The sequence below is a fragment of the Rhinichthys klamathensis genome, unplaced genomic scaffold (assembly GCF_029890125.1).
Source record: "Rhinichthys klamathensis goyatoka isolate OS25496 unplaced genomic scaffold, OSU_Roscu_1.1 h1tg000140l_1, whole genome shotgun sequence".
Taxonomy (NCBI): domain Eukaryota; kingdom Metazoa; phylum Chordata; class Actinopteri; order Cypriniformes; family Leuciscidae; genus Rhinichthys; species Rhinichthys klamathensis.
Window position 1 is genome coordinate 1,819,195 of NW_026606675.1, and position 26,674 is coordinate 1,845,868.

At 41.5% G+C, this 26,674-nt stretch overlaps 1 protein-coding gene across 23 annotated transcripts in view; it reads left to right on the forward strand.

Moving 5' to 3' along the window:
• The window catches only part of macf1a (microtubule actin crosslinking factor 1a), a 173,130-nt gene that overhangs the window by 124,414 nt on the left and 22,042 nt on the right, over positions 1-26,674 (forward strand). For 19 of the 23 annotated variants that reach the window (XM_056257615.1, XM_056257616.1, XM_056257623.1 and 16 more), the window contains 11 exons: positions 23-530; positions 1,050-2,044; positions 2,863-3,363; positions 23,607-23,768; positions 23,851-24,021; positions 24,260-24,426; positions 24,589-24,748; positions 25,185-25,511; positions 25,863-25,947; positions 26,030-26,256; positions 26,429-26,635. In XM_056257615.1, the coding sequence (XP_056113590.1) occupies positions 23-530; positions 1,050-2,044; positions 2,863-3,363; positions 23,607-23,768; positions 23,851-24,021; positions 24,260-24,426; positions 24,589-24,748; positions 25,185-25,511; positions 25,863-25,947; positions 26,030-26,256; positions 26,429-26,635 (3,510 nt within the window). The remainder of the gene's footprint in view (positions 1-22; positions 531-1,049; positions 2,045-2,862; positions 3,364-23,606; positions 23,769-23,850; positions 24,022-24,259; positions 24,427-24,588; positions 24,749-25,184; positions 25,512-25,862; positions 25,948-26,029; positions 26,257-26,428; positions 26,636-26,674) is intronic. The other 4 variants (XM_056257626.1, XM_056257624.1, XM_056257613.1 and 1 more) reach the window with 1 other exon arrangement.

A 26,674-nucleotide genomic window follows, 5' to 3' on the forward strand; every position in this document is an offset into this window, starting at 1 on the left:
ATGTATTTCTTTATCCCGTCAGTTCATGCTACGTGAGTTTGAGACACGGCAACCCCAGTTTGACCAGCTGACTCAGGCGGCAGAGGGAATCCTCTCTCCGACTGGAGACGAGGGTTCTAGAGATGAACAGGACCTAGAGGAGGTGAGGCAGGAGCTGGCAGACATTTCACAGCAGTGGGGAGACCTCACCTCTCGCCTCACGGGCCGCTCGCAGAAGATCGACCAGGCACAGGGAACCAGCGAGCACTACCTAGCCCTTCTCAGGGAGCTGTCTCAGAGTGTGGCCAATCTAGGGGAGAGACTGGATGCGCAGGCCTCTCTAAGCGCTCAACCCGAAGCCCTACGCCGTAGGCTTCAGGAAACAGGGGAGATCCGCTCTGAGCTGGAACAGAGACGGGGTCAACTGGCCCAGGCTGAGCAGCTGTGTGAGGAGCTCAGCACAATTGTGGCCGAACCGTATCTCAGAGATGAGTTACACAAGAGACTGGAGAGTGTGAGCGGCCCCCTCAAGAACCTAGAAGAACGGGCTGGTGAGTAACATTTACTGTAATGCAGGGTCAGAAATGAACTTTTCCATTAAGGGGCAATATTTGCCCTCTGGAATTTGAATCAAATTTATAATTACCTTATTAAATATATTTGTGTCGTCTTATTTATAATAATACTTATATTTAACCAATTATTTAAATCAATTAGAATACTATAGACTGTTACCAATAAAATTATATCAACATCAACAAAAGCCATTTTACACGGCAAAGGTAGAACAGAAGCTGGATCTGACATTAATGTTTATGGAAAGGTGGAACACATGTCTTTACACAAAAACTGCATAATGTAAATAGATGACATAAATGTATTAATAATACTATTTATTATTATATAAACTTTAGTAGTAATTGATATAGTTTAACTGTGCAGAGGCAATTCTGTTAGTTTTGGTGGTATTTTTGCTCCAAACCCCAATAATCTCACACCCTTCCATAATATATGGTTTTGTGCATGTACTGTATATAATAGTAACCGTCCCTCTCACTGCTGTCTTTCAGCTGATGGCTTGTCCCAGCTGCAGGCCGCCCTGTCCAGCACTCAACAGTTCCAACAGATGTTTGACGAGCTTCGTGGCTGGTTGGATGGGCAGGATGGGAGTCACACAGCTGGTATTTCTGATGCTCTCCCTTGCCAACCTGACACTTTGAAGACCCTTCTCGCCCAACAAGAGGATCTCCAGCGAGCCATGGCACAACAACGTGGATCCTATGAGCTCATCCAGGCTGAGGGGGCATCTCTACTGGCATCCCTCCCTGCTGGAGATGAGCGATTAGCCCTACAGACTCGATTAAACACCTTACGGCAAGACTGGGAGGGCATGAACCAACAGACCACTGAGAAACACTGTCGAATAAAAGAGACGCTGTCCCGTGCTGAGCTGTACCAACAACATCACAATGAGCTTGTACCTTGGGTTGCAGAATGTGAGGAAAGGGAGGCAGAGATCCACCCATCACTGGATCCCGCCGCCTTAGACGAGGCTTTGCAAAAGGCTAGACAGTTGAGTATGGACTTAGATCGTCGTCGCCCCCTCTTAGAGTCTCTGAACACGGCAGCAGATCAGCTGCTGGAGCAGAGCTGTGTTGGTGAAGAAGAAGTGAGGGATGAAAAGGCTCAGCTTAATCGCAGGGTAGACAGCCTCTCTGAGCGACTACAGGGACGCACGGCTCAGCTAGAGGAGTTGGGAAGCAGACTGAAGGAGTTTGAAGATGGCAGACTGGCTGTGGAGAGAAGGCTCGAAGCAGCCAAGCATCAGATCGAGGTTCAGGAGGCACTTGGGCCACAAGCTTGTAGCAACAAAAGCCTGGAGCGTTTGCGTAGCCAACAGGAACTGTTAAACTCTGTACAGCCGCAGGTGGTGTACCTGCGAAACCTGGCTCAGGGGCTGCTGCAGGACGCACCCGAGATATCCGGGGCCGGCGAAGATGGCGGCCAGAGGCTAATGCAGCAGGCCTGTGATACCGAAAAAGAGTTTGAAGAAGTTACTGAGAAGGTGAGAGAATCTGCACATGATCAGGAGCCTCTGGAATGTGTCTGGACTCAGGCGGTAGTTGGGATGTTATATATATAACCTGATCTGTAGTTCATGTCTGCGCTCATGCCGTATATGCTCAATACGACTTCTACAATTCTTTTTTTTACTGTTGGTCCAGATTTGTCTTGTTCATTTTTAATATTTTGTAGTCAAAAGTTTAACATTACCATTCCTGTTATGCAATACCTTTTGAACTCTTAACTTCATATATATATATATATATACAGTATATAATATAATGTATTATAATTTTTATATAAAATTATTCACATAGTGGCAAGAAAATTTTCAGGATAACGCCTAAATCAACTCACTTTTATTTATGTAGCGCTTTATACAATACAAATAGTTTGAAAGCAGCATTACAGGGCTAAACAGGAAAATAATCATTCAATTATGCAAACAGAGTTCAAATCTGCTGTAAAGCACCTCTAAAAATAAAATAGTGTTACTGTTCAGCTGAGGTCAGTTCGGTGTTGATTCAGTTCGATTCAATAACTTTGTAAGTTCAATTCAGCTATAAAGCGGCTCTGTAGAAAACAGTGATGTCATCGTCCAGCTCAGTTGGGTTTTCAAGAGAAAAGGTTGTTATTGTGAAATATTGTTATTGTTGTTACTCATATTAGGCAAATATGTTTAAATTGTTACTTATTATATTAATATTACAATATTTAAACAAAACATTTAGAAACATAATGAACATCCACTGCATAGTAGAAATGGCCCACAATCTCAGCTCCATTTACCTGCATGTGTCCCCTTTCTTTTCCCTACAGACTGAGCAATGCTGCTCATCCTTGGAGTCCCGGTTGCAGGGCGTGGGAGAGGTCCAATCACATGTTCGAGATATTTTCTCCCGCCTGGCTGATTTGGATGATGAGCTGGACAGCCTTAGCCCTGTGGGACGAGATGCTGACTCCTTGGCTTCACAGGCTGACGCTGTCAGGGGCTTCCTGAGCCGACTTGATGCCCTCCGTGCCGAGCTGGAGGGTCATGGTGGGGAATGCACAACTATGCTGCGCAGAGAGGGGAGCTCTCCTGATCTTCTGGCCCTGAGGAGAGAAACCGAAGCCCTAAACCGACAGGCAGGCAAGCTGACAGAGCGAGGCCAGAACCGTCTGGCACTCATAGGAGCAGCAGAAGAACGTGTTAAGGAGTTCTACGCCCGACTGGCTGACCTACAGGGGTTGCTGGGACGGGCAGAGGAGGTGCTGAACACACAGGCCGTCGTTGGGACAGAAGTGGAGGTCATTAAACAGCAACTTCAAGAATTTAAGGTAGGAAAATATTTAGCAAACTGTATATTTTTCTGTGTACTGTAGCTTTCATTTGCAATATCAGATTCCATTGTGTGCTAACCACTGTTAGCTAACAATATTCATATGCCACAGGAGGCTCTAAGGCTTCAGTCTCAGAGGGGCTCAACCCGCCTACCTAAGCATGAGCTCATGTGGCACAGTCTTGTTTTTTCAATATCTAAACAAGGTCTAGCAAAGCCCTCGTCATGCACAATGTGGTTTACCGAAGTATGACGTGTTCCTGAATCAACCACCCTACCCCTAAATTCAGTGGGCAATGTTTTGCAGATGATGCAGGATGATGTTCCTGAACCAGCAAAGGCTTTTGATCCAGGAACATGTCCTAATTGTATAAATCACATGAGGCCAGGGCTGCACGGAGTGGGCTGGGGGGGGGATCAAATTTGGATTTTTCTGATAAAAATTGTGATTGCTATTTAAAATGTGATTAGAAAAAAAGCTCCAGGTTTGCTGAGCTTGTATGTAGGGATGCACAATTTGGTCAATTAATGGCTGTCTTAATTACTTTATTTTCCCTATTAGCCCTTAAAGCTTCTCTTTTGTTGACAATTGCTGGTTTATAAGCACTTTTTACAAGTGCTGCGTTCCCAAATGCACGTTATAATCGTATTGCTCTATATATTTATTTAATTTAATCACAACTTTTGCAATTTAATAATCACAACTTTTGCAATTTTATAATCACACTAAGCCATATTGTGATTTCGGTTTTATTTTGAACAATAATGCAGCTACATATTAGGCTCATGTTTGTTGTGAGCTTAGCAGGAATGTTTTCATTGACTATGCAAACTCTCAGGACCCATTTGCAGCTTAAAACCTACAGAGCAATCTGAATTCAGTTGCACACACTCTGAGCTCTTGCCCCTCAAGTGTGTTTGTTTAAAAGAGAAAAGCAAGGAAAATGTATCAAGATCTGTGTGGTACTTTTAATATTTGTATTACTGCAGGGTGAAAGCCCTATCCCTTGATAAATCCTCCTTTCCCAGCGTGTTCTTGCTGTTTTCCTCCTATCATCTCTGTGATGGTGGCAAGAGAATAAGGTGAGACATGTCAGCTCTTACTTAGAGTGGGCTGCTCGAGTTCACCTTTCCTCCCGTCCGTCTGATGAAATGTCTTTATCTCTCTTACTCATCCCTCTTGAGGGTGGTGAAAGAAAGGAGAGTGTGAGAGTAAAGAGGTGTAGGTGGAAGTGGGAAGGAATGGAGCTGAGGAAATGACAGATGTAGTGGGCGTCCGAGACCTCCAGGAGCAGGAGAGTGAATCAGTGCTATAGAAAATATGTCTTGCTGAGACTGAATCATTCCTTCCTCTGCCATGTTTGATTGCTCAGCAACAACAGTATGAGTAGTTTAAAAAGACTCAGTGGTATTGAAGTAGTCCAGTGACCTTTAACTGAACATTTGAAGATTTTAAATGGCAACATTTATCATCAAAGACTTTTTGAAGTTCTTGGAATCTGGGATAAAGGGTGAAATTTGTCATTTTGTCATTTGTGTTCTTCAGAGACTTTATAATTTCATGCGAGGTAAATCTTCCATTGTGGTTTTTTTTTTCCATAGTACTGCATCCCTCTGTTCAGTGCCAACACTGAGAGCTCATTAATGATGTCACCACTTTGATGGACACTGAGATAAATCTGACCACACAACTAATCTGTGTCAGCCCACTGTGTCAATATGGAAGCGTAAGAAGGGAGGGAAAAAAGACAAAAGAGCTGGGGACACTTTGCTGTATATCAGTCATGTGAAGAGTGGAGACAATAAAATAGTTTTAGATATACTAGCAGATTTATATATATTAGTAGTGTTCAAAAGTTTGGGGTCAATACATTTTTTTTAAAAGAAATAAATACTTTTATTCAGAAAGGATGCATTAAATTGATTAAAAGTGACAGTAAAGACATTTATAATGCAATATTTCTATTTCAAATAAATGCTGTTTTTTAACTTTCTATTCATCAAAGAATCCTGAAAAAATATATATTATGGTTTTCACAAAAAAATATTAATCAGGGCAACTGTTTTCAACACTGATAATAATAATTAAAAAAAGACTGGAGTAATTATGCTGAAATTTTAGCTTTGCATCACAGGATTAAAGCAGCACTAAGTAGGAATTCCGTTTTTGTCAAACAGCGACCCCTAGAGTCGCTGTGGAGTACTTGTACTGTCGTGAATAGCACTCACGCAGAGATGGCTCGCACTCACGGCCGGATCCCCTCCCCCTGTACACCGGTACCTGTTCAGTAGGATGGACGCTGTAACGAGTGGAAATAAGGTATGGCCCCTTTAAGAGCTGCGCGCGCCCAACACCACATGTATACGGCGCCGGGTTATTTCTGTTTGATGCTCATTTTATCAGAATTTTATCAGATCTGTTTTTTTGCCGTAAAGCAAAAAAAATTCGCCCGCCGGCCCAAAGTTGCAAGGGTGGTTTTGCGGCTCACAGGCACCAGGGGGGTGCGAGACGACCACCATTCAAAACGAAATCAGTAATATAAACATTACAATGACTCCAAAGCTGTTCGGTTAAGGTAAAAAAGTTACTTAGTTCACCTTTAAATTACATTTTAAAGTGTAATAATATTTCACAATATTACTGTTTTACTGTATTATTATTATTATTATTATTATTATAAATATAGCATTGGTGAAAAGACTTTTCAAAGTTTTCAACTCCTATCCTCATTAACATACACCACCTGAGGAAGTCTTGAAGTCTTTCCACACATTTTTGAGTTTTCTGTTTTTCCACTACTTGTCTTACCCACTTGCTTGTCTCATAGCTTTACTCCTGCCTCATCTAGGCGTAGCGGTCTAATAAAGCTCTCAATCAAATTTTTAACAATACGGTTGGCTGAAAGCACGGCATTACCCATTTTCTCTTCTTCTGCTTTTCTTTCTTTCTCTCGTCTTCTTCTCTCATGGGTGCTAAAAGAAAGCAGGTTGTATAGATGTGATTAAGAGCACAGCACAGGCAGACAGACAGTGAGAGGGGCAGAAAAGGGACTGAATAGAGGACTAAGAATAAGTGGGTGTTGTTGATATGGTCAACAGTGACGCTCAAGTGCATGTCTAATCAATACAGCGTGAAGTGGAGTTCAAGAATGAAGTCAAAGCCAGCACAGTATATAAAGTACAATGGGCTTCAGTCGTGTTGATGTTGAAAATCTTGAATACACTATTCTAACATCCAAGTTTATTTCCTACTAGATTTCTCTTTCTGTCAGGAAATATCGTTTTTAAAAAATGTATTGAATTGAGTTTATTGAATAATCCTAATTGTCTTTCTCAATGCTCAGTCTGACTGTGATCAGCACAAATTCAGTCAGTGGTATTATAACAAAGGCAGTGGAAAATTACAGCTTCTCAATATTGTCTTGTGACCTTGAAATGGAGACAGCCACGTATCTCAAACTCTTGAAGACGGTACAAGACACAAAGTGAGATATAACAGTAAAAATAATATTAATATAAAATGTATAAATATAAATTATATATTTTTTTACTTTTATTATATTATTTATTCATTGTATATTATATATTTTCATAAAGCAAAGTACTAAGATATTTTTTCACTAACATTATTATAGTGCTGTTAATGTTATGCTGCATGAATATAATTAGTTACAGTAAAAAATGCACAATAGAAGCATTTTCACAAGTGGACTTTTGAAACCCATTGTATGTATTTGTAGTCTAGAGGTTATTTTTAGAAAGCTGAGGAGATGAGATCTCATTCATTAAAAAGAGGAAAAAGACTAGAGAAAGATGAATAAAATGCGTTCAGAAAGACATCCTTGGGATTCATCCAACTTGGCTCCAAGCACTTGTCATTTTTCCATCTTCTTTGCCCCATTTCTCTCTTTTCGCCTTCCACTTTGTAATGAAACATCGTAAGATAAATTTAAATGCAGCCCGTTCGTCTGCCACAAGATAGTCTGCTCTCATTTTCGCCTCACTCCACGCAAGCCAGACTCCATTTCAAAGACACCAAATCCAAAATGATGTCATTGCTGAAAGGGGTGGAGAGGGGAGGGTGATCCTGTGTGTGTGTGTGTCTGAGAGGTTTTTTTGTTGTGCAAGCTCCGTCAGGGCAGCTGCGGGGGGCATGGGGTATTAAGAGAAGGTGTCAGATTAGTCAGTGTCATTGTTTAGCTTTTCAACAATGAGCGTATTGAGATGTTGTGGAAATCGGTTGGAGAGAGCCAGGGCTTTTCACACTTATGACTTCAATGTGAAATGTCTAGCCGGTGTCGTCCAGTGTTTCCTGTCTGAATATGTTCTCATATTTATCAGCAGGCGTGTGCTATAGGGTGACATGTAGACACAGAAGGTGTGTTTGTATGTTGTGAGAGTGTGTCCGCAGGTCCATGTGTGAGAATGTTTCTAATTCCAGTCCGTGTGGAGCGTCCGGCATCCCAGCTGTCTCCCCACCCTCAACCCTGGAAACACACACACATGTACACATAACCAGGGTGTGGTTGCCCCCTCCTTAAAATTCTTGTCCCTTACGTACCCTTGTGTGCTCCCATGTCGCTCTGTCCCAGAGCAGCTGAGGCTTGAGCCAGCGGGGCCGGATGAAGTGCTAGATTGGAGTAAAGCGAGGGCCCCTTTTCCAACTGGGAATTCCTTCGCAGGGCTGTTGGGATGAGGGAATGGCTTCTAAATCAAATCAGGTTGTCCACACTGTCCTCAACCTTGCCGCTTATATCTTCACTCCCTTTACTCCTTCCATCCCTCCATCACTCTTGCCGGTTTGTCTATTTTTATCGACCTCTTTTTACGTGGTTTGAGATCACCGCTTTTCTTCCACAAAAACAACTGTGGAGACTGTCATGACCTGCCCTTCCCCCACCCAAACCTTAGGGGTTTCCCTTTAACTCATCAATCTTGTGGCCTCCCAGTCAAATAAGTAGATTAGCACTGGGTTTTCCTGGAAGAATGAATTTATCACTATTGCAACAAGGTAATGTAATGTAAAGTTCTTGCAATGAGTTATATTAACATGGAGAGTCTCTTAGAAAAATTATCAGTCATATTTCACCCCGAATTAAAATTAAATAAAAATTTGCATTTGTTACTTGTACAAGTTTGTATAAGTCTAGTTTTAGGACCATTATAATAATAATAATAATAATGATTTTGGCATAATTTTTGTTTCAGTTAATCACAGTTTATACTTCCAAATCAGTGTAATGGAAATATTCCTGTTATTTTTTCAAATATATTTTATTTGTATGTAAATATTTTTTTTTACTGTAATTACAATAAAATTCTTCAGAAGTGAAAAGTGATTTAATAATCTACTGAACATAATGTCACAATGCAAAATATTTTAATGGTTCTTAACTTCTTTTCCATGAGCTTTGATAAAAGGGTTTCTGTGCCATGTCTCAGCAATCTCTGATGTCATTCTAGTGTAATTTCCATTTCTGCAGTTTCCCTGGAACATCTTTCACCTGTAAATATATCATTTATATCAGTTTGCTCATATTCAGTTTATTTTTTGCACTAAGGGGTTGATTAAATTATGATAACATGATTAGACTAATCTGATTACTTAATATCTCTAAATTGACCCGGTTCTATACATCACACACTGGCATTTGAGCGTGTATGCACATATGTGTGTGTTATGTCATGCTCTCTCTCTAGCTGTTCCCATTGCCTGATATTGTTTCAGCTGTTGTGCATTACTGTGGCATTCCATAGAAAAGCCCACTTTCCCTTCCAGTTAGTCTCAATTATCTCACCAACAGAAATAAATAGGAACTTAATGTAAATAGGGTTACTCCACTGACATTTGGAAATAATTCCCAAGATAATAATCAATGTTTTGACTGAAGTCAAATGTGGGAACAAGGTTGTGATGCAGATTTTTATTTTACATGGTTTATTTTTTTCCTAAATAACATAGCTTTAATATTAACTAAATGCTAAGCTTTAGGTTAATGCTTTATGTGCTAATGTGTTCATTCATACATTCAAAACCTATTTTATTGCTTTAATTTTCGTGGCTAGACCAGACTCTTTTTCTTAGCAGAGGTGTTTGTATGCCTGTCTCTACTCCATATGTCTTTGTGTCTGTGGTGGTGAGAGAGAACAATGCACACATTGAGTCATTCAGGTAAAGCCATGGTGGTTAATTATAAATCTACTGCTGAGATAGAGAAAATGAGAGACACGCTACCTAGTAACCAGTGTGGCAAAGGGAACGAGAGAAGAGGGGGGTAAATGAACAACCGAAACAAACAGATGAGGCTTTCAGTACCTTTTCACTTATAGTGGAATCAGGCAGGAAGAGAGAGAGCGTAGCAAGAGTAGTGGGCAAGCAACAAAGATAAAGAAGGAAAACAAAATCAACAGGTGCTCTGCTGAGGCAACAAATAGCCCTCTAAGTCAATAATGTTCTCAGGCCTCGTGCTTGTTTTGCTGAGTGACCACCAGTCTTTAAATGGGGCCGCTTTAGTACAAGACACAAAGCACTAGTAGCACTTTACCTATGCCAATCAGTTCAGTTCCAACCACAGTCTGTGTAGGGGATTTTGGGGTTTGAACCCCTCCCTCTTCCTGTCTGAGTCAAGACTGTGACTCTTTAACTAGGCTTGACTGGCCAAATGACCAGTCACTGAAAGAATGAGGAAAAGTAGAGTGGGGGATGCACCAGTCAAGCAGTCATGAATTTAATTGATATAAGGAAGTGCAATGAGAAGAGGAGGGTTTAGACTGGTTACACATACAGCCAGGATAGGTTTAGATTCATTGTTTTGGTCTCTTACTTTGTTTTGTGTACAAATGTATTTTGTATTACTTTTTATCCTCCAATTGTGTCTGGGATGCACATGTGTCCGGTTTCAAATTTGCTGAGGATTACGGCTCACTGAAACCTAGTTTTATGTGGTTAGAGGGAGAGAGCACAAGCACCAGCAAAATGGACAACAAACCTCTTTTGTTTCTGTAGGGAGGTTTGTGTTAGAAGCAGCCATAACAGCTGCAACCCAACTGACACAGAGGGGTAAAGAGTTTATAAAAAAGACGGAGAATTTAGCTTGCTTGATATGCAGGCCACGGGGAGCGTGGTGTTTCAGAGCAACAGTTAGATATCTGAAGACTAACAAGCCCCTCCCCCACTTCATGTGTGAGTGTGTGTATTTTTCTGCATGCATTTGTGATTTTTGGACAGAGTGCTACGAAGAATAGGCAGACATGCGATTGGTGTTTATTCTCTGCTGGAGCTTCTTAAATGAATATGTATCATTTCCATCATTATGGAATCAGTATGCCATCATTTACTGATCCTTATTGAGTCTAATCCCAAACCCGTATGACTTTGCATGGAAAATTCTTCATAATTTTTCCTTTTGTGTTCTGGGAAAGAGCAATCACAATGAATGAGTACTAAAGCCTTTCAGCAGGGGCTTGTGAGCTATATTCCAAGTCTTCTGAAGGCATATGATTGCTTTGTGTGAGGAATGCATCAAAAAAGTTTTTGACATGTTAATGATTCATTAGAGAATGTCCAATGTATCAGTGAATAATGATGTATCAATCTATTTGTATAATATAACACAAGTTGTATTGGCCTGTTTCATGATAGTTTTTATGGTACTATTTTGTCCTTTTTGAAGCTTTAAAGCTTAAGTCCCTGTTCAATGTAATTGCATAGAAAAAAACATGGAAAACATTTCCCCTCCAAAATTTCTCCTTTTATGTTGCACAGAAGAAGAAAGTAATGCAGGTTTAGAGTACATGATCGATTTTTTTTTTGGTGAACTATCCCTTTACACTCTGAAGGAAGGATATACAGAGTTGCGATCTGTGCAATAAAACTAAGAAAAATGAGATGCAAAAAAAAATACACACAAAAATATTGAAAGCTCACACTTTGTACTCCCATTTCATGCTGGTCTGGGTCGGTGGACACTTCACGGTGGAATGTTCATTCATTTTTATGTTATGTTATCCTGAACCACCTCATCAGAGGCCCCAGTACCCCCCAGCCCCCTTATGCTCTCTCCTGACAGGATTGTGTTACAGAAGAGTAGCAGACGGGAATGCACAAGTGGGGTGTGTGAATATGCCAGACTTTTGTATGTCCTTCTGTATTGTTTTGCTGTTACAGAAGGCCCATCTTAAAAAGGGAGGGAGGTTACTGAACAGTGAGAGGGAATGTGTGCAAGGGATTTTTGCTTCCACGTATGGCAGTTTATTTGAGGGGGGAAAGAAGGGCAGCCGTTATTTCTTTAAATCCCTCTTGCAAGTTCCCTCCTCTTTCCCCCACTAACCACTCCCACTTTAGTTATCGTTTTCACTCTCACTTTTCCTGTCTGTTTATCTATTGTGCTCTAGAGTTTGTGGTTTGCTTCAGGCATTTGCTCTTTTTTGAGTGGGAGTGTTTATCCCAGCTGATTCAGGTTTAGATTACAGCAAAGTGATGAATATCACAATTACAAACTGAAAATTAGCTTTATCATTCACTCAGTTGACTCATTGAAGCTCACTGTACACATGATAGAAGAAAACTCTTAGCGAGAGCATGTAGCCCCTCTTCTTCAATACCGCTTAGTTTACATAGATGGTTGCTATAGAGCTTAGAATGTGATAAGCTGCTCCTGTTATCCAGTGATTCTGCAGAAACACGTCAGATCCCCAGATTGGTCACTCCCACTGACTCCATGGTCCCTCCTCCCACTCACTTTATCTTGGGCTCACTCCTCTAGCCTTGTCTCGCATGTTTTTTTGGAAGGGGAAACCGGCATGATTGGACCACTTCCTGTGTTTTAAAACCACAGCAGGAAACAGAACAAACGGGGCTGGATTCAAACGAAAACAGAGAGAGAGAGAGAGAGAGAGAGAGAGAGAGAGAGAGAGAGAGAGAGAGAGAGAGAGAGAGAGAGAGAGAGAGAGAGAGAGAGAGAGAGAGAGAGAGAGAGAGAGAGAGAGAGAGAGAGAGAGAGAGAGAGAGAGAGAGAGAGAGAGAGAGAGAGAGAGAGAGCAAGAAAAAAAAAGAGGCGAATTGTGTGAGAGAGAGAGGGGGGGAGTGAACGAGAGAGGAAAACTGGGAGATTTTTTTAGCAGCTGCAAACCATTTCAGCTGTGAAGTGGCTTAAGAACAGACAGAGAAAAGCGTGTATGAGAAAGAAAGCCTGCACAGGAAGAAATCAGAGAAAAGAAGAGCAAGAACATGCGTGGATCCTAGCTGAGCTGTGTTTGGAGTACTGAAAGAAGAAAATAAGAGAACAGGGAGTGTGTCCGGGGATTGTCTGGGAATCACAGTGCCTGAAGTGCAAGGCAGCACTTGGAATGAAGCTCTGTCTGGGTCTCTGCCTTCTGGATACAGTCCCTTGACTCTCAACTCTCTCCCCGGCTGAACTGGACTCACTGGATCTACATACCATCAACCCTTCTGGACACAGACACCTTTTGGACCCATATATTTTCCCCCAAGTGCTGAATGAAAGGATTGCAACAAAAAAAACATTTTCATGTTTGAAGAACGTCTTTTTTACTTGAAATATGAAATGAACATGTCGCAAAGAGTGTTGGATTTCATTGATTTCAATCCCTTGTGCTCAGTCTGCTGAAGAGGGCAAGATAAAAGAGAAGGATGAGGTATTTCAGGCACAGATGGCTTCTCTTCCTGACATGCTCTATTAATGCTTCATTATAGGATTAAAAAGAGGAAGCAGAAATTGATAAAGAATACACAGCAGGAAAACTGGTAGGACTGTCGGAAGAGTGAGTCCGTTATGGTTTTTATAATTGTTTCTTTAAATATCTTTAGTGTTATCAAGTAAGTTTACATTGTTTTTTTTTTTGTTTTTTTTTGTCAAGATGCCTTGTTTTTCTAAATACTTCCAAGGAATTATGTCTATTACATTATGTTCTTAAAAGAAAAGGGAGATGAGAGACAAAATCTCCTGACTGGCACATTTTGTTTTTCCTTGTCAAACTCAGTTTTATGTAACAGAGTGTGGATATCTCACCTTAAAAGGAGCCTCATACAGCTTTGGCTGCTGCTCTTGGAGATGGTGAAAGTAGCTGAAGCCCCGCATTGATTTTTCCTGTTGTGGCAGCAGGAAGGAGAGTCGAGAGGAAGCAGCACTAAGGAAGGAAAGGATTTGGGATTTTGCTCTTGTTTTGAGGGTTTGGGACTCAGAAGGGAAACAAAGGAATATTGTCCATAAGGGATGTTATTATTCTGTTATGGATTTTGGATGTCTCACTCAGACACTTACCAGCTTTTTGTATATTTTTCTTACTATTAATATGTTGCTGCACAGATTTATCCATGCAAAGGAGACATTTCTAATGCATTTCAGCATTGCACATGCAGATGCCGACATGTAGCTCTGAATCAAGAGCTTGTACTTTTTCTTACTTGGATATTTATGCTGGAGGTTGAGCATCATAACAGATTGTATACTGAGAATTCAGTGCATGACTGTATGTGTGTGTTCAGAACCTCACTAATACTCACTGCAGGCTTTGTTTGTGGAATAGTAACCATCCCATCTCAGCCCCTTGAGGGCGCTGTAGTTTGGGATGGGAAAACCTCTGAGCCGCCCGGACTGCTTGCGGCAGAACCCCAGGTGCCTTGGGAAGGGCGACGATGAGGAGGCATATATTGAGGACTGCTATGTACCACAGCGCTCAATTTATGACACTATGCGCATCAATGAGCAGATTGATCAAGGCTCAAAGCTCAGCCAGCCTTCTCGCAGCACACTGGGCTCAGGGGGCGGTGAGGGAAGTACGCTCTCCAGCAATGGGACTTTGGGAGCCGACATATGTGGAGTATTTGTTGCACGAGGAGGGCCTTCTGATGCAGGTGTGAAAAAGCTGGATGAAAGAGTTATTTTTGATGCTCTGAAACTCACCGGTGACCCTCAGAGTATGTCACCTGTCGGAGGAGTCGGCTCTGGAGTGGTTATTCCTGCATCAAATTCAGCTGCCGTTGGGGCAGCTGTTGTGACAAAAAGGAGGCACCAGGGTGGTGACAAGAAGGACAATCCAAATCGGCGCTCCTGGAAAGCTTTTATGCCCCCTACTTACCCTGAGTTTGCAGAACGTTTAGAGCTTTCACCTGGAGAGAGTGGAGAGAAACGTCTGTCTGGGGCTGGAATCCCAGTTTCTCCTCTCCATCCTGTGCCATCTTTACTAGCCTCATCTATTGCTTCTACATCATCGCCTCCTTTGGCAACACCTTTCTCACACTCCCCTGTCTCATCTGGAGGTCCTCAAACTCCACCTGTCTCTAGCTCTCTTTCTTTCACTCCCACTGTTAGCCCAATTCCTCCTCATCTTCCTCATCCCCACAGACAAAAACAGCCACTCCAACTGCACTCCCAAAAACTTGCTACTGCTCTGCACTCTCCCTCAAAAGAACAACCACCCTCAGAGACTACTACTTATGCTCAGCCGGACACTCCACAGCCTAGTCCTAGTATCTCTCAACAGGCTGAAAGAAAGAGAGGCAAGCAGAGTAAACCAACTCCTGCCTCAATGTGTGTTAGAAGTGTCTCAGAAGAACCACCACAAATCTGGGATACTACTGCAGCTAGAACCTCTGATAATGAGCGAGACTCACCACTACTGGAACATGACCAAGACACTGTTCCCCTAATACCTCCAAAACCAGTATTTTGTCCCCCCACTAAAGCCCGTACCTGGCCCCGCAGTATGAGGGGCAGTAAAAGGTCACTTGGGCATGGAAGGGTTCTCCCTATCCTGCCCCCACTGCCCCCCATTCTTGGTGAGGAGAGTGATGAGGAATCTTTGTACCTGTTGGATCCTCCATCACCTTTCCTGCAAGAAGGAGAGGGACTTAATTATGGGGGTTTGCCCCTGTCTCCATGTATCAGTCAGGAGGGTGGTGAGAATGGTTTATTGGGCTGGCCACCTCCTACTGTTGGGCTAAGAGAGAAGACGGCCTCTGAACTTTGCTTTGAAGAAGATGAACGCAGAATCTTGCAGGAGTTAGAGGAGGATGAGATGGATAGAGAGCAAGAAAAGAAAGAAGAGGAGGAGAGACTGGAGATGGAGGAGAGAAATTGGCAAGCAGTGTTGAAACTGGAGAGCAGTGAAACATGTGGTTTATCTTGGGAGGTAGAAGAGGAGGAATCACAGTTACAAGACTGGGAAACGCAACAACTTGCATCCTCAGGCCACTGGCCCCTTTTGACACCACCTGTAGGATTTGGAGGCTCAGAGGCCCCTAGTGCTTCCCCCTGCCCCAGCTCAGAGGCAGGTTCAGACGAACTCTTTCTTGAGCTGGAAAGACAGTGTTTGGAAGAAGACACAGACAAATCAACTGTTTCTGAGAAGAGGGATCTTTCTCACACTTCTGAATACTCGGATACCTGTGACAACTTGCTTGAAGTGAAAATAGATCAAGCTGATGCCAGACATGAATGTGACATCACAGAACTGTATGATGAAGATCGTGTTGTGACGTCATCACATGACATCATATATCATGTAGAGCACACAGATCAGACTGAGCCACGTGTAACACAAATTAATCAAATCTCACCAGAATGTACGCAAAGCTGCTTTTCTCTTGAAGATATTGACCAAAGCCAAGACCAACTGAAAATATGTATTCCCTGTATTAGTGAAGGTAATAACCATGATCAAAATTATACTTCATATATAGCTGATGCAGATGCTTTAGATTCTGAATCAAGTGGCATTCAAACCTTACACCAAGATATGACTGTTCCATCTGAGACAATTCTGACTGTGAGCTATGAGCGACCAGATAGTTATTCAGATGTAGGCATTGAAGCTTTATCAGATCATGAACAGCAAGAGCAAGAGGAGGCAATGAAACAAGATGAGACATCTGACATTCATATCTCCTTACAGCATGGATTTCCCCCCCCAGAGAATTTGAATGCAGATGTTGAATGCAATATGAATCTTGGCATCTTTATGACTGATTTGGAAGGGGTGGAAATTGAGGACAGTTTTCACCAGTCTCCAGAGTGCTCTGTCTTGGAAGATGAGGCTGTCTCTCACTGTGAGACTGTCTCTCATGAGGATACAGTTTCCTCTGAGCCTGCTCAAGTAACTATGGAAATGACTTCTGACCAAGAGGGAGCTTTTTTAAAATCAGAGAAAGAAGAGATTTCAGTCTCCATGGAAGTATTTGTTGAAGAGGAGGTGTCATCACATGAGTGGGAAGTAACAGAGGCTGTTCAGGGGACCACAAGTACACCAAAATCAGATGCCTCATACCCACAGTTAGACTCTTCAAATATCAGTATTGAATCTGCTCCACCTTCCCCTCTGCCCCTGAACATGACTACCACTAAACATGAGTCAAGAACAGCAGGACTTGAAAGCAAAGATGGTGATGCTTTTGTTGCAACAGACAGTTTTGTTTATTTAGCTGTGGCTGTGCCACCTCAGTATCATCAGGATGGTCCCCCATCTCCATCAGTGGAATCAGCCCCTCCGAGCCCCCTCCCAAAATGCTGCCCTGAGCCAGAGGAAGGGCCATTTCTCTCTTCCGATAGTTTTGTTTACCTGGCAGCCCCTGAGCGGCTTGTGTCTGATGGGGGCTCTGCCTGTGAAGACTGTCAGGATTTGGACTCTGAGTCAGAGGAGACCCGATCAGGTGTTGACTTTGTACTTGGTTCAATGACTGGGGATAGTGAATGGGACTCAGATGGATCAGGCTTAGACACTGTGCACCAACAGAGGGACCAATGGGAGCAACTAGAGCCAGGCCTTTTATATGGTCTTTTTAACGAGGCAGAGAATCAGACAAGCTCTCAGGAGGGTGTGGAATCATGTGACAATGACTATGAGGCCACCTGTGAAGCAAGATCTATGGAAGAAATCTCACCACTAAAACATGACCTTGATTTGGACACAAAGGTAAAATAACCTTCTTAAGTTTATTGTTTTAGGTGGTCAGTGCAAAGGTAACTCTGTCAGTTAATAGGTTGACTATTCTAAACCAGCTGGTCCTTTTGGTGACCAGAAAAAAAAACTTTAGAGCAGTGACTCTCAAAATGTGTCCTGCATGTTAATTGACTGATTAAACGATAGGCCTAAATAAATAAAATAACTGTAGTTAGTTTAATTGGAAAATAGACGCTAATATATAAGATATAGGGTATAAAGTAAGGGTAATTTGTACACTTCTTTGGTGCCAACACAACTGTTGGTAATGGTTGGAAATAATCAGTAGTTTTCCATAGTGTTCCCATAGTACTTTATACCCATAGTGTATGTTTGCTTTTAAAAAAAAACATGCTTTTATTGAACAATAATGGAGCACATTTTGTTGGAAAATAAATCATAAAATTTTTTTAGCCCACATACAATACTTTTAGTGTGTCAGTAGGAAATATCATTTTACATTTCCAAAAATTCCTTTTGCCAGTAATTGTAATTATCCAGTGAGATTTATATCTGCACAAGGAATATGACAACAGCCGGTATGATCCACACAGAGATCTGATCTTACCATCGAGTCCATCTGGGATTACATGAAGAAACAGAAAAAACTGAGACAGACCAAATCCAGAAGAACTGCGGCAAACGTCTCCAATACACTTGAAGAAACCTACTTGCAAAGCTGCAGTACTGTGAAAAGTTGTAGGTACTTATGTAAACATGTTGTAAAGTGAGGATGCTTTCAAAAAATAATGTCATAAATAGATTTTATTTATCAATTAACTTCTATAAACTAAATCAAATCAATATTTGGTGTGACCACCCTTTGCGTTTAAAACAGCGTTTGTCCTCTGTACACTTGCACTAGCTTTGCAGGTAGGTTTTGTCTTGGAGACATTGCCAGAGTTCTTCTGGATTTAGTCTGTCTCAGTTTTCTGTAGTTTTCTGTAATCCCAGATGGACTCGATGATGGTGAGATCAGATCAGAGCATACCGGCTGTTGTCAGACTCCTTGTGCATACAAAAATCTCACAGGATTACTAAAATCAATGGAAAAGGAATGTTTGCCGAAGTTGCCCGCCCACTGAAAAAATGCAATCAGATCAAGACAAAAGGACTGTTTTTAATACACGTTGCCCCCCCCCCATACTTGGTTGACATAACTTCTTTTGTTCTACACACCTGAGAACTGACTGACTTTTCTTTTTTGAGCGCATACAATTCAATTGGAAAAAAGAATGTTTGGAAATGTAAACATATTTCCTACTGACACACTACATACAAACTGAGACATACAAACTACAGAAAACTGAGACAGACTAAATCCAGAAGAACTCTGGCAATGTCTCCAAGACAAAACCTACCTGCAAAGCTAGTGCAAGTGTACAGAGGACAAACGCTGTTTTAAACGGCAACGCAAAGGGTGGTCACACCAAATATTGATTTGATTTTTTTTTATAGAAGTTAATTGATAAATAAAATCTATTTATGACATTATTTTTGAAAGCATCCTCACTTTACAGCATGTTTACATAAGTACCTACAACTTTTCACAGTACTGCAGCTTTGCAAGTAGGTTTCTTCAAGTGTATTGGAGACGTTTGCCGCAGTTCTTCTGGATTTGGTCTGTCTCAGTTTTTTCTGTTTCTTCATGTAATCCCAGATGGACTCGATGGTAAGATCAGATCTCTGTGTGGATCATACCGGCAGAGTACAGCATACAGCAAAAAATATAAATAACTGGCTTAATTATGTATTAAAAAAAAAAAAAAAGACTTTTGCACAGTAATGATATATATACACTACAGCAAAAAATATAAATAACTGGCTTAATTATGTATTTTTTTTAAAAAAAAAAGACTTTTGCACAGTAATGATATATATACACTTTGTCTTAATATCCAAGCATATCCTTTCATTGATCCTTCCGGTCCTTAATAGTGTGTTTGTGTTTAGTTTGAAGGAATGTGTGTTTTTGTTCATGGGGTCAAAACACAGACTTCTTATGTATGATTGGTTAATCCATTAATATTCATAATCACTATTGTCTGAAATGTCTTTAGGCACATAGTATGTGTATAACCTGGGATTCTTTGTGTATTGCAGTGGGGATAACATGAACACAAGCAAGCTAGTTGAGTTAAAAAAGCATGCTTACTCCAAAGTAGTCGGTTGTGTGTTTGGTTTCAGGCAAATGGGTTTGTGCACACATTTGCATGCGTTTGCTTTTTTCTGCCTGTTTGAGCACTGCTTTGTCTAAGTGAGCAGAGCACACTGTATGTGTTCGAATAAGATTTAGGAGTCAAAAAACAGACAGGAATGTTTTTTATAAATACATGTTAGATTTCTTGACATAATGTGAGTGTGCGCTTGACATTCTCTCTCGGCTGTCGTGAGAAGGCCTGTGTCTGCTCTGCTTCACAGTGACAGTGGCGGGTGGCCGAGAGACTGCCTGTTAGTTCTTAAGCTTTCTGGATGGTTATTGCATTACTATCAGCCTGACTGATCATCCACATCTCATTTGACCCTCTGCCTGGGCCAAATCTGCCTTTCTGTATGGTCACTCTCTAAACTCCCCATCCCTTCAAGTGTAATCAGATGCAGGAACCCTATCAGGCTGGATTTGGGTAGAGAGGATTATAGCAACTGAGGGACTGAACAGGATCAGCTAGCAAATTATATTTAAGCTTGTTTGGGATAGAAAAAAATTAAAAGAGCAGAACAAAATGACTGATTTGAGGGGTGGCTGTCGTCCAGTGCCAAACTAACTCAAAATCTCTTCCCACTTCAAATCCTCCTCTTTTCTTCCCAGCTGCAGTCTGATGGTGCTGCAATTGAGATAAGGAAGTGAGAAATAAACATCAGGCCCTATAAGAAGAGCCACATTTGGCAGTAACACACAAACACTGTATAAAGTTGTTGGAAATGTAAACAGATGATAAGGACATGTCAGTCCTATCAATACAGGGCCAGACTCTCGCCCCCGCAATGCCAAAAGCCGAGGGAGTCAACCACAGACCTCAGGAAAGATCTTTGTAATCTTTTGGAGCTGCTCTCCGTTACGGGCAGTCTCCAGTGAAATTGCACGCTTGCAATGGGTGCTGATTTGGAGGGTAAAGTTAGAAGATTTTGCAACAGCCTGATCATGAATGAACAAAGAGTCTCTATGGCAGAACACCTGGTAGTACTCAAAATAAGAGCTGCATGAGCAATAAGAGGCGTCAGAAGAAACATCTGACGTAACATCTGAAACCCACACTCATTTTTGAGTCTGTCCAGGGTAGAGTTTTAGAGACGGTCAGGTAAACAGACACACTGATACGTACAGTGGAAAGGGAAGAGCAATCAGGGTGGGAGTGAGCACTGTTATGGCATGGTAACAGCGGGTATATTTGATTGTTTGGATAGTGATGACAGTGAAAGACAGTGCGGGAAACACCTGTGATTAAAGACCGCTACAAACAAAAGAGTTTGAGCGAACCCTGTGGCCCCGTCGGCACAACAACAGCCATAACAAAGCAGTCACATATGCTGTAAACTCATTGACTGTTTTCAGCCTAATTTGCTAAGTATGTATTAATGGAACCATGTAAATTATTTCCTTGTTAAAACATTTGGGTCAGATAAAATGTAGTCATCCAAAGTCCTTTGAAAAGGAAACGGGGGTAAAGAGGGGCTGAGGGACCGAGAGACCGGAAAAACACAGGAGGTGAAAGCAAAGACAGGAAGAGTAGGACTGGAGAGAGTCTCTATAGAACAAGAAAGTTGCTAGAGGCTATGTTTTCATTGATTTGAAAGAAATTATATTATTGTGATTTCCTGTGATATCAAGTCCAGACTGACAAGATAGCCTCTTTTCTTTTTTTCTATTTTAATTTGATGGTTTTAGACGTTTATAGCTTTGAATTTCTTATGGTTATGCTCTGGGTCTAATACAAATAAGAATTCCACGGCCGTCTATGCTACATTTGTAGTACATTAAAAAAAATATTACCTTGAAATTTCCATGAAATCAGACATGTACAGCCTACTTTGTCTAGCAGTACATGCTCATGTGTAAAGTTTTTGGGTTTTTTTTTCACTCTTAACATGAATTTTAAATAAAATACCAGCCAGAAGTTTGACCACACTTCAAAATAGTAATAATAAAGTCATCCACATTATGAAAAAATGCAAATAGAAGTATAGGAAATATGCAGTGACCAAATGGTGGTTATCAAAACTGTTGTATATTCTGACTTCAAGTTAAAAAAATCCAACAGTTTTGTATGAAATTCATACATAGACTCAATTTAAGATTTTCATGAGAAAATACATCCATTTGCATGTGTCCAAACTTTTGACTGGTACTGTAATTTTGTCTGATTGATTTTATCTTGCCTTCAGCAAAATAATGGAACAATAATTAATTTCTCGTGATGCTTTCAGATACAATATAAGGTTTAGAAAGCTCAGCAAAAATCAGCACATAGTGTGGGGTATATAGGTTAACTCCTATCCAGCTATTATAATATTTTCTTTAGCGAAATGTGGGCATACCCGCTTAAACAGTGTGGAGTTGTGGTTTGAAATGAAGAGAAAGAAACAAAAGATTCCAATGGCGGTGATGATGTGTGTTGGCGGTAGGATGGAGTGCTGCCATTAGCTAAAAGTGATCTGTGGGGGTTCATATGAGAGACAAAAGAGTTTAAAGTTTGGTGACAAAAGAGAAAGAGAGTGCTGGAGAGATAAGTGTGCAGCAGTCCTGTTTATGTATGTGTGCATGTGACTGGGCTGCTGACCAGATTGGTTGAGAGTGTTTGAGAGGAATGACTGGCATCCTAGATATTTTCCAGAGGTCTGCATTACAAGAGTCAAACACTCTCTGAGAGAACGAGTAAAGAGAAGAGAGATTGTTATTTGCGCTGACCTCTTTCTGTTGTTGTATAGATATGTATAGCTACGTCCTACTTGCATGTGGATATGTGCTTCTTTGTTCAGATTTCTGACAAAACTAAATTCCCTCTCTTTCTGTTGTGAATTATTAATCATAGCACAAACATGTAGATATATTATTGTCTATGAAATAATTAACAGCTTTCCCTTGGATTTGGCCACATGAGTTGTGGAAGATCTGCTACAGATGCAGATGAATGGAGTTATTTTTGTGCTTGTGGGTGAAAAGTGCCACATGTGATGAATGATCAGGATTAAAAACGGGAAATGGCTCCAAGTGTACACACCGTGGGTAAAGAGGAGGAGGCCTAGATGATAGATTTAGGATAATGTTAGACAGGATATAGAAAGACAAAAGGGGACCAAACACTCTTCGTTGCGCAGACGCATAAGCTTTCCCAGTCCCATATACTGTCGACGAGAGGGTGGAGCAGGTTGAAGCTGTGGCTTATTGTTCTGAGGCCGACAGACATCCTGTTTAAAGCAGGAATGAAGTCCCCAACTGCAAACAAACTACATACACTCACATGCAAAGCACTTAAATATACACAGGCAAATGATGCTGGATTGTATTTAATTGCGCATGCTCATTTTCCTTAGATTTACAGTTTCCTTAGATTTACAGTTAGATTACTTTTGCCAGCATGTAACACTCAAAGTTAATATTTAAAAATACTAATAATTTTAAGTATCCCTACTTCTCTACTACATAGTAGGTGGAAAACAGTATGTGAAATGAGTAAGATGTCAGTTTCTGGAGTGTGCATCCAATGGACACTTTTCTATCCCATGAGGCTACGGGAGAGGAGTTGTGGATGGCAGTGAATCGAGGCAGCTGAAGTTATCACAACAAAGCCAGGCATAGCGGATGTAGTATGTCTGAATTTCAATCATACTTTTTTTATTGGTACTGAAGTTCTACTTACTCATTCCAGATAGATTTAGTAAGGACATTTTCCTGTTGAATATTGTGATAAGTCACATTACAAAACTAAAATCGGTTTCATGATGACGCCAAACTTCTCTTAGGTAACTGCTGGTTATGATGTTGGTTAGGGGGATTTGGCAACCTGCTTGTGGGAAACCACTGTGTTGGATATTCTGTCAGAGCTGTAGTGTTAGGCTGTTGGAGAAATAGAGCTGTACAATGTTGCTGCCAAGGCTCTGGATTTAATTTCATTCAATGTGTGGGGGCTGAAAACTGCTTCCCCATTTATAAATGGCCATGCCACCATTATCATGTTGTTGTGTTTGTACAGCCTTGACCTGTTTAGACACATTCAACATAACAAGAGTGTTGGTTATGCGCTACTCAAGTCACTTGTTCTCTCTCTATCACTCAAACTTTAGGCAGTGGAAAGGGAGCAGTTTGACAGCATTCAGCCTAAACTGCAGCATGTCAACGCTGTGGGTCAAGGTCTTATCCAGAGTGCAGCCAAACACACCGACACTCAGGCCCTGGAACATGACTTGGAGACCACCAACCTGCGCTGGAACTCCCTCAACAAGAGGGTAAGCTTGCATCTATTTTTAGCCTGCTTTCTTAATGGACTGAGAAAGTCTTTTTGAAAATGTTTTATTATTTTATTCACAGGTTGCTGAAAGAATCGCACAGCTGCAGGAGGCCCTGTTGCACTGTGGGAAGTTCCAAGATGCTCTAGAGCCACTCTTGAGCTGGCTGAGTGACACAGAGGAGCTCATAGTCAATCAGAAACCTCCATCCGCTGAGCACCGTGTGGTCAAGGCACAAATTCAGGAGCAGAAGGTTACATTTAAATCAATTTTGAATTTAATTAATTTCAATACATTTTAAAGGTGGTTTGCTTTATCTTAATATTACCTACATTTAAAACTTTTTTCATGTATATATTCATTTTTCAGTCAAGTTGATAGACTTTAGCGTCCCTTTATTTTGCATCAGACTAATTAGACTAATCTATCCTTCTACATAATATGAAATAAATAAATTTAGGTCACTAACCTGTATTCCATATTTTTATAAGCTGCTGCAACGGTTGCTGGATGACCGCCGTGGGACGGTAGAGATGATCAGGGCAGAAGGAGAGCGTATCGCTGCTACGGCCGAGACACAAGACAGAGACAAAATCCAGAAACAACTTAAGAGCCTAGGAGAGAGATGGACAAACCTGCTGGAAAAGGCCAGCGCCAGGTAAACTCTATTATCAGAGAAATACGGACACCCAGACACCACCATAAAACCTCTTAATCAAATCTCTTACTCAGAACTCAATCACTTGTTTGCTTTACAAGGCCATAAAATAGAGTAGAATAAGAATATAACACAGATTTCCTCCTAACCTGACGTCCTCAGGCAACGGCAGCTAGAGGAGCTGCAGGTGTTGGCGCTGCAGTTCCATGAGGCCGTGGAGCCCCTCGGGGAATGGTTGAGCGCAACAGAGAGACGTTTGAGCTCCGCTGAGCCAATGGGAACCCAGACCTCCAAAATCACACAGCAGATTGTACGGCACAAGGTAGAGTATATGCAACACCAGGGAGAGATGTGTCCTGGAACTGTTGCTGCCAAACCAAGATCATTTTAGCAAGCGATTTTCATTAGACTGACTAGAAATGCAGAGGAGAGAACAGATTGTCAGTCTCCTGTGGTTTTAAATGGACAAGTAGGAGTGCAGTTATCTAAGAAGGCACGGATTTCAGGTCTCTGGTCGTGATCCTGCCCACATCCTTTCCGTTTTTCAGTTTAATTTCATCATGATTTCTTTTTTTTTTTATGGTTGTGTTCCCATCTCACCTTGTGTTGATTCACATTTTTATTTTTTGCTTGCATCAGTTAACTATGATTTATCATTGTTTTGCATTGTCATGTATGTTTATGTTTGCCTTGTCTTTTTTTCCTCCTTCGACTCATCCCATCCCATCACGTCTCTTTAATCTGGGATATAATCCCAGGCTCTCCATGAGGAGGTGTCCTCTCGGGAGAATGATGTAGACCATCTTGAGATGCTCAGCCAATCACTGCACCCGCTCAGCTGTGTGGCTGATCAAGATTGGCTGGGCGATCGTGTGGCGGCAGTGCGCAATGGGCATACAGAGCTGCGTGATTGGTGCGATCGGAGAGAGGCCATGCTGGAGCAGGCCCTGGCCAATGCACAGCTATTTGGAGAGGACGAGGTGGAAGTCCTTAACTGGCTAGCTGAGGTGGCCCAGAGACTGGCTGAAGTTTCAGTACAGAGTTATCAGCCGGAGCTACTAGAGCTGCAACACAAACACACACTGGTACGGTTTTGCAGGGTGTAGCAGTCCAGGACCAACAATGCAGTAAAAGTTCACTTTAGAGAAGATGAATACTGCCAAGCGGCCCTCATCCGAAAAAATTGCTGTCACTCACTGAAGAAAGTGTTACACTAGGGCTGTCAGTCAATTACAGCTTATAATCAAATAAAGTACATAAAATGCTGCTTAATTAATCTAATTAATTTCATATACCAATAATTGCTGAGAAAAGCATCCAAATTAAAATAATTTAGAGACATAAATAATTAGTTGATTACATTCTGATCTTTAATTTACTTTACTTTATTTTGCATTATTTCCTGAGTTAATGTTTATATTGCTGGTCCCCTACAGGCTCTTAATGAAGAGATTATCAGCAGGAAGAAGACAGTGGACCAGGCCATCAAGAATGGACAAGCTCTGCTTAAACAAACCACTGGTACTTTACCATCCAGTCTTTGTTCATTGGTGTATTACCAAATTCCTCCGTTGATTGTAATTATGTTTGATCGCTATGGCAGGTGAGGAGGTCCTGTTGATCCAGGAGAAGTTAGATGGTATCAAAAGCCGCTACGCAGAGATGACAGCGGGCAGCAGCAAGGCCCTTCGTATTCTGGAACAGGCCCTTCAGTTGGCCACACGATTTGCTAGCTCACACGATGACATCAACCAATGGTTGGATAGCGTGGAGGCGGAGCTTAACAACGTTGAGGCAGATACAACACCAGCCTATCAGGACAGACAGAGGGTGAGGAGGATGTCTACTTTTTTATCAGTAGTTCATGAATTACTTTTTTCTTTTCTTTTCTTTACTTTTCTTTAGACCATACACAGCTATTTTTGTTTTAGCTAAATCAAATTAGTTTCTTTTATGTCTTCAGTCCATTCATTATTTTATGTTGTGTGTATTTTTGCCTCAGGAGCTGAAGTGCGTGTCTGCTGAGAAGAGGCTAGTTCTGGACACTGTAAATGAGGTAGGCAGTGCTTTACTGGATCTGGTGCCCTGGCGTGCACGGGAAGGCCTTGACCGCCTGGTCGCCGATGCCAATCAGCGCTACCGCCAAGCAGACGAGACCATCACACAGAGAGTGCAGTTAGTGCAGGCTGCCATCCAAAGGTCACAGCAGGTACTGCAACAAATACTGTACATTTATATGTCTGTGTGT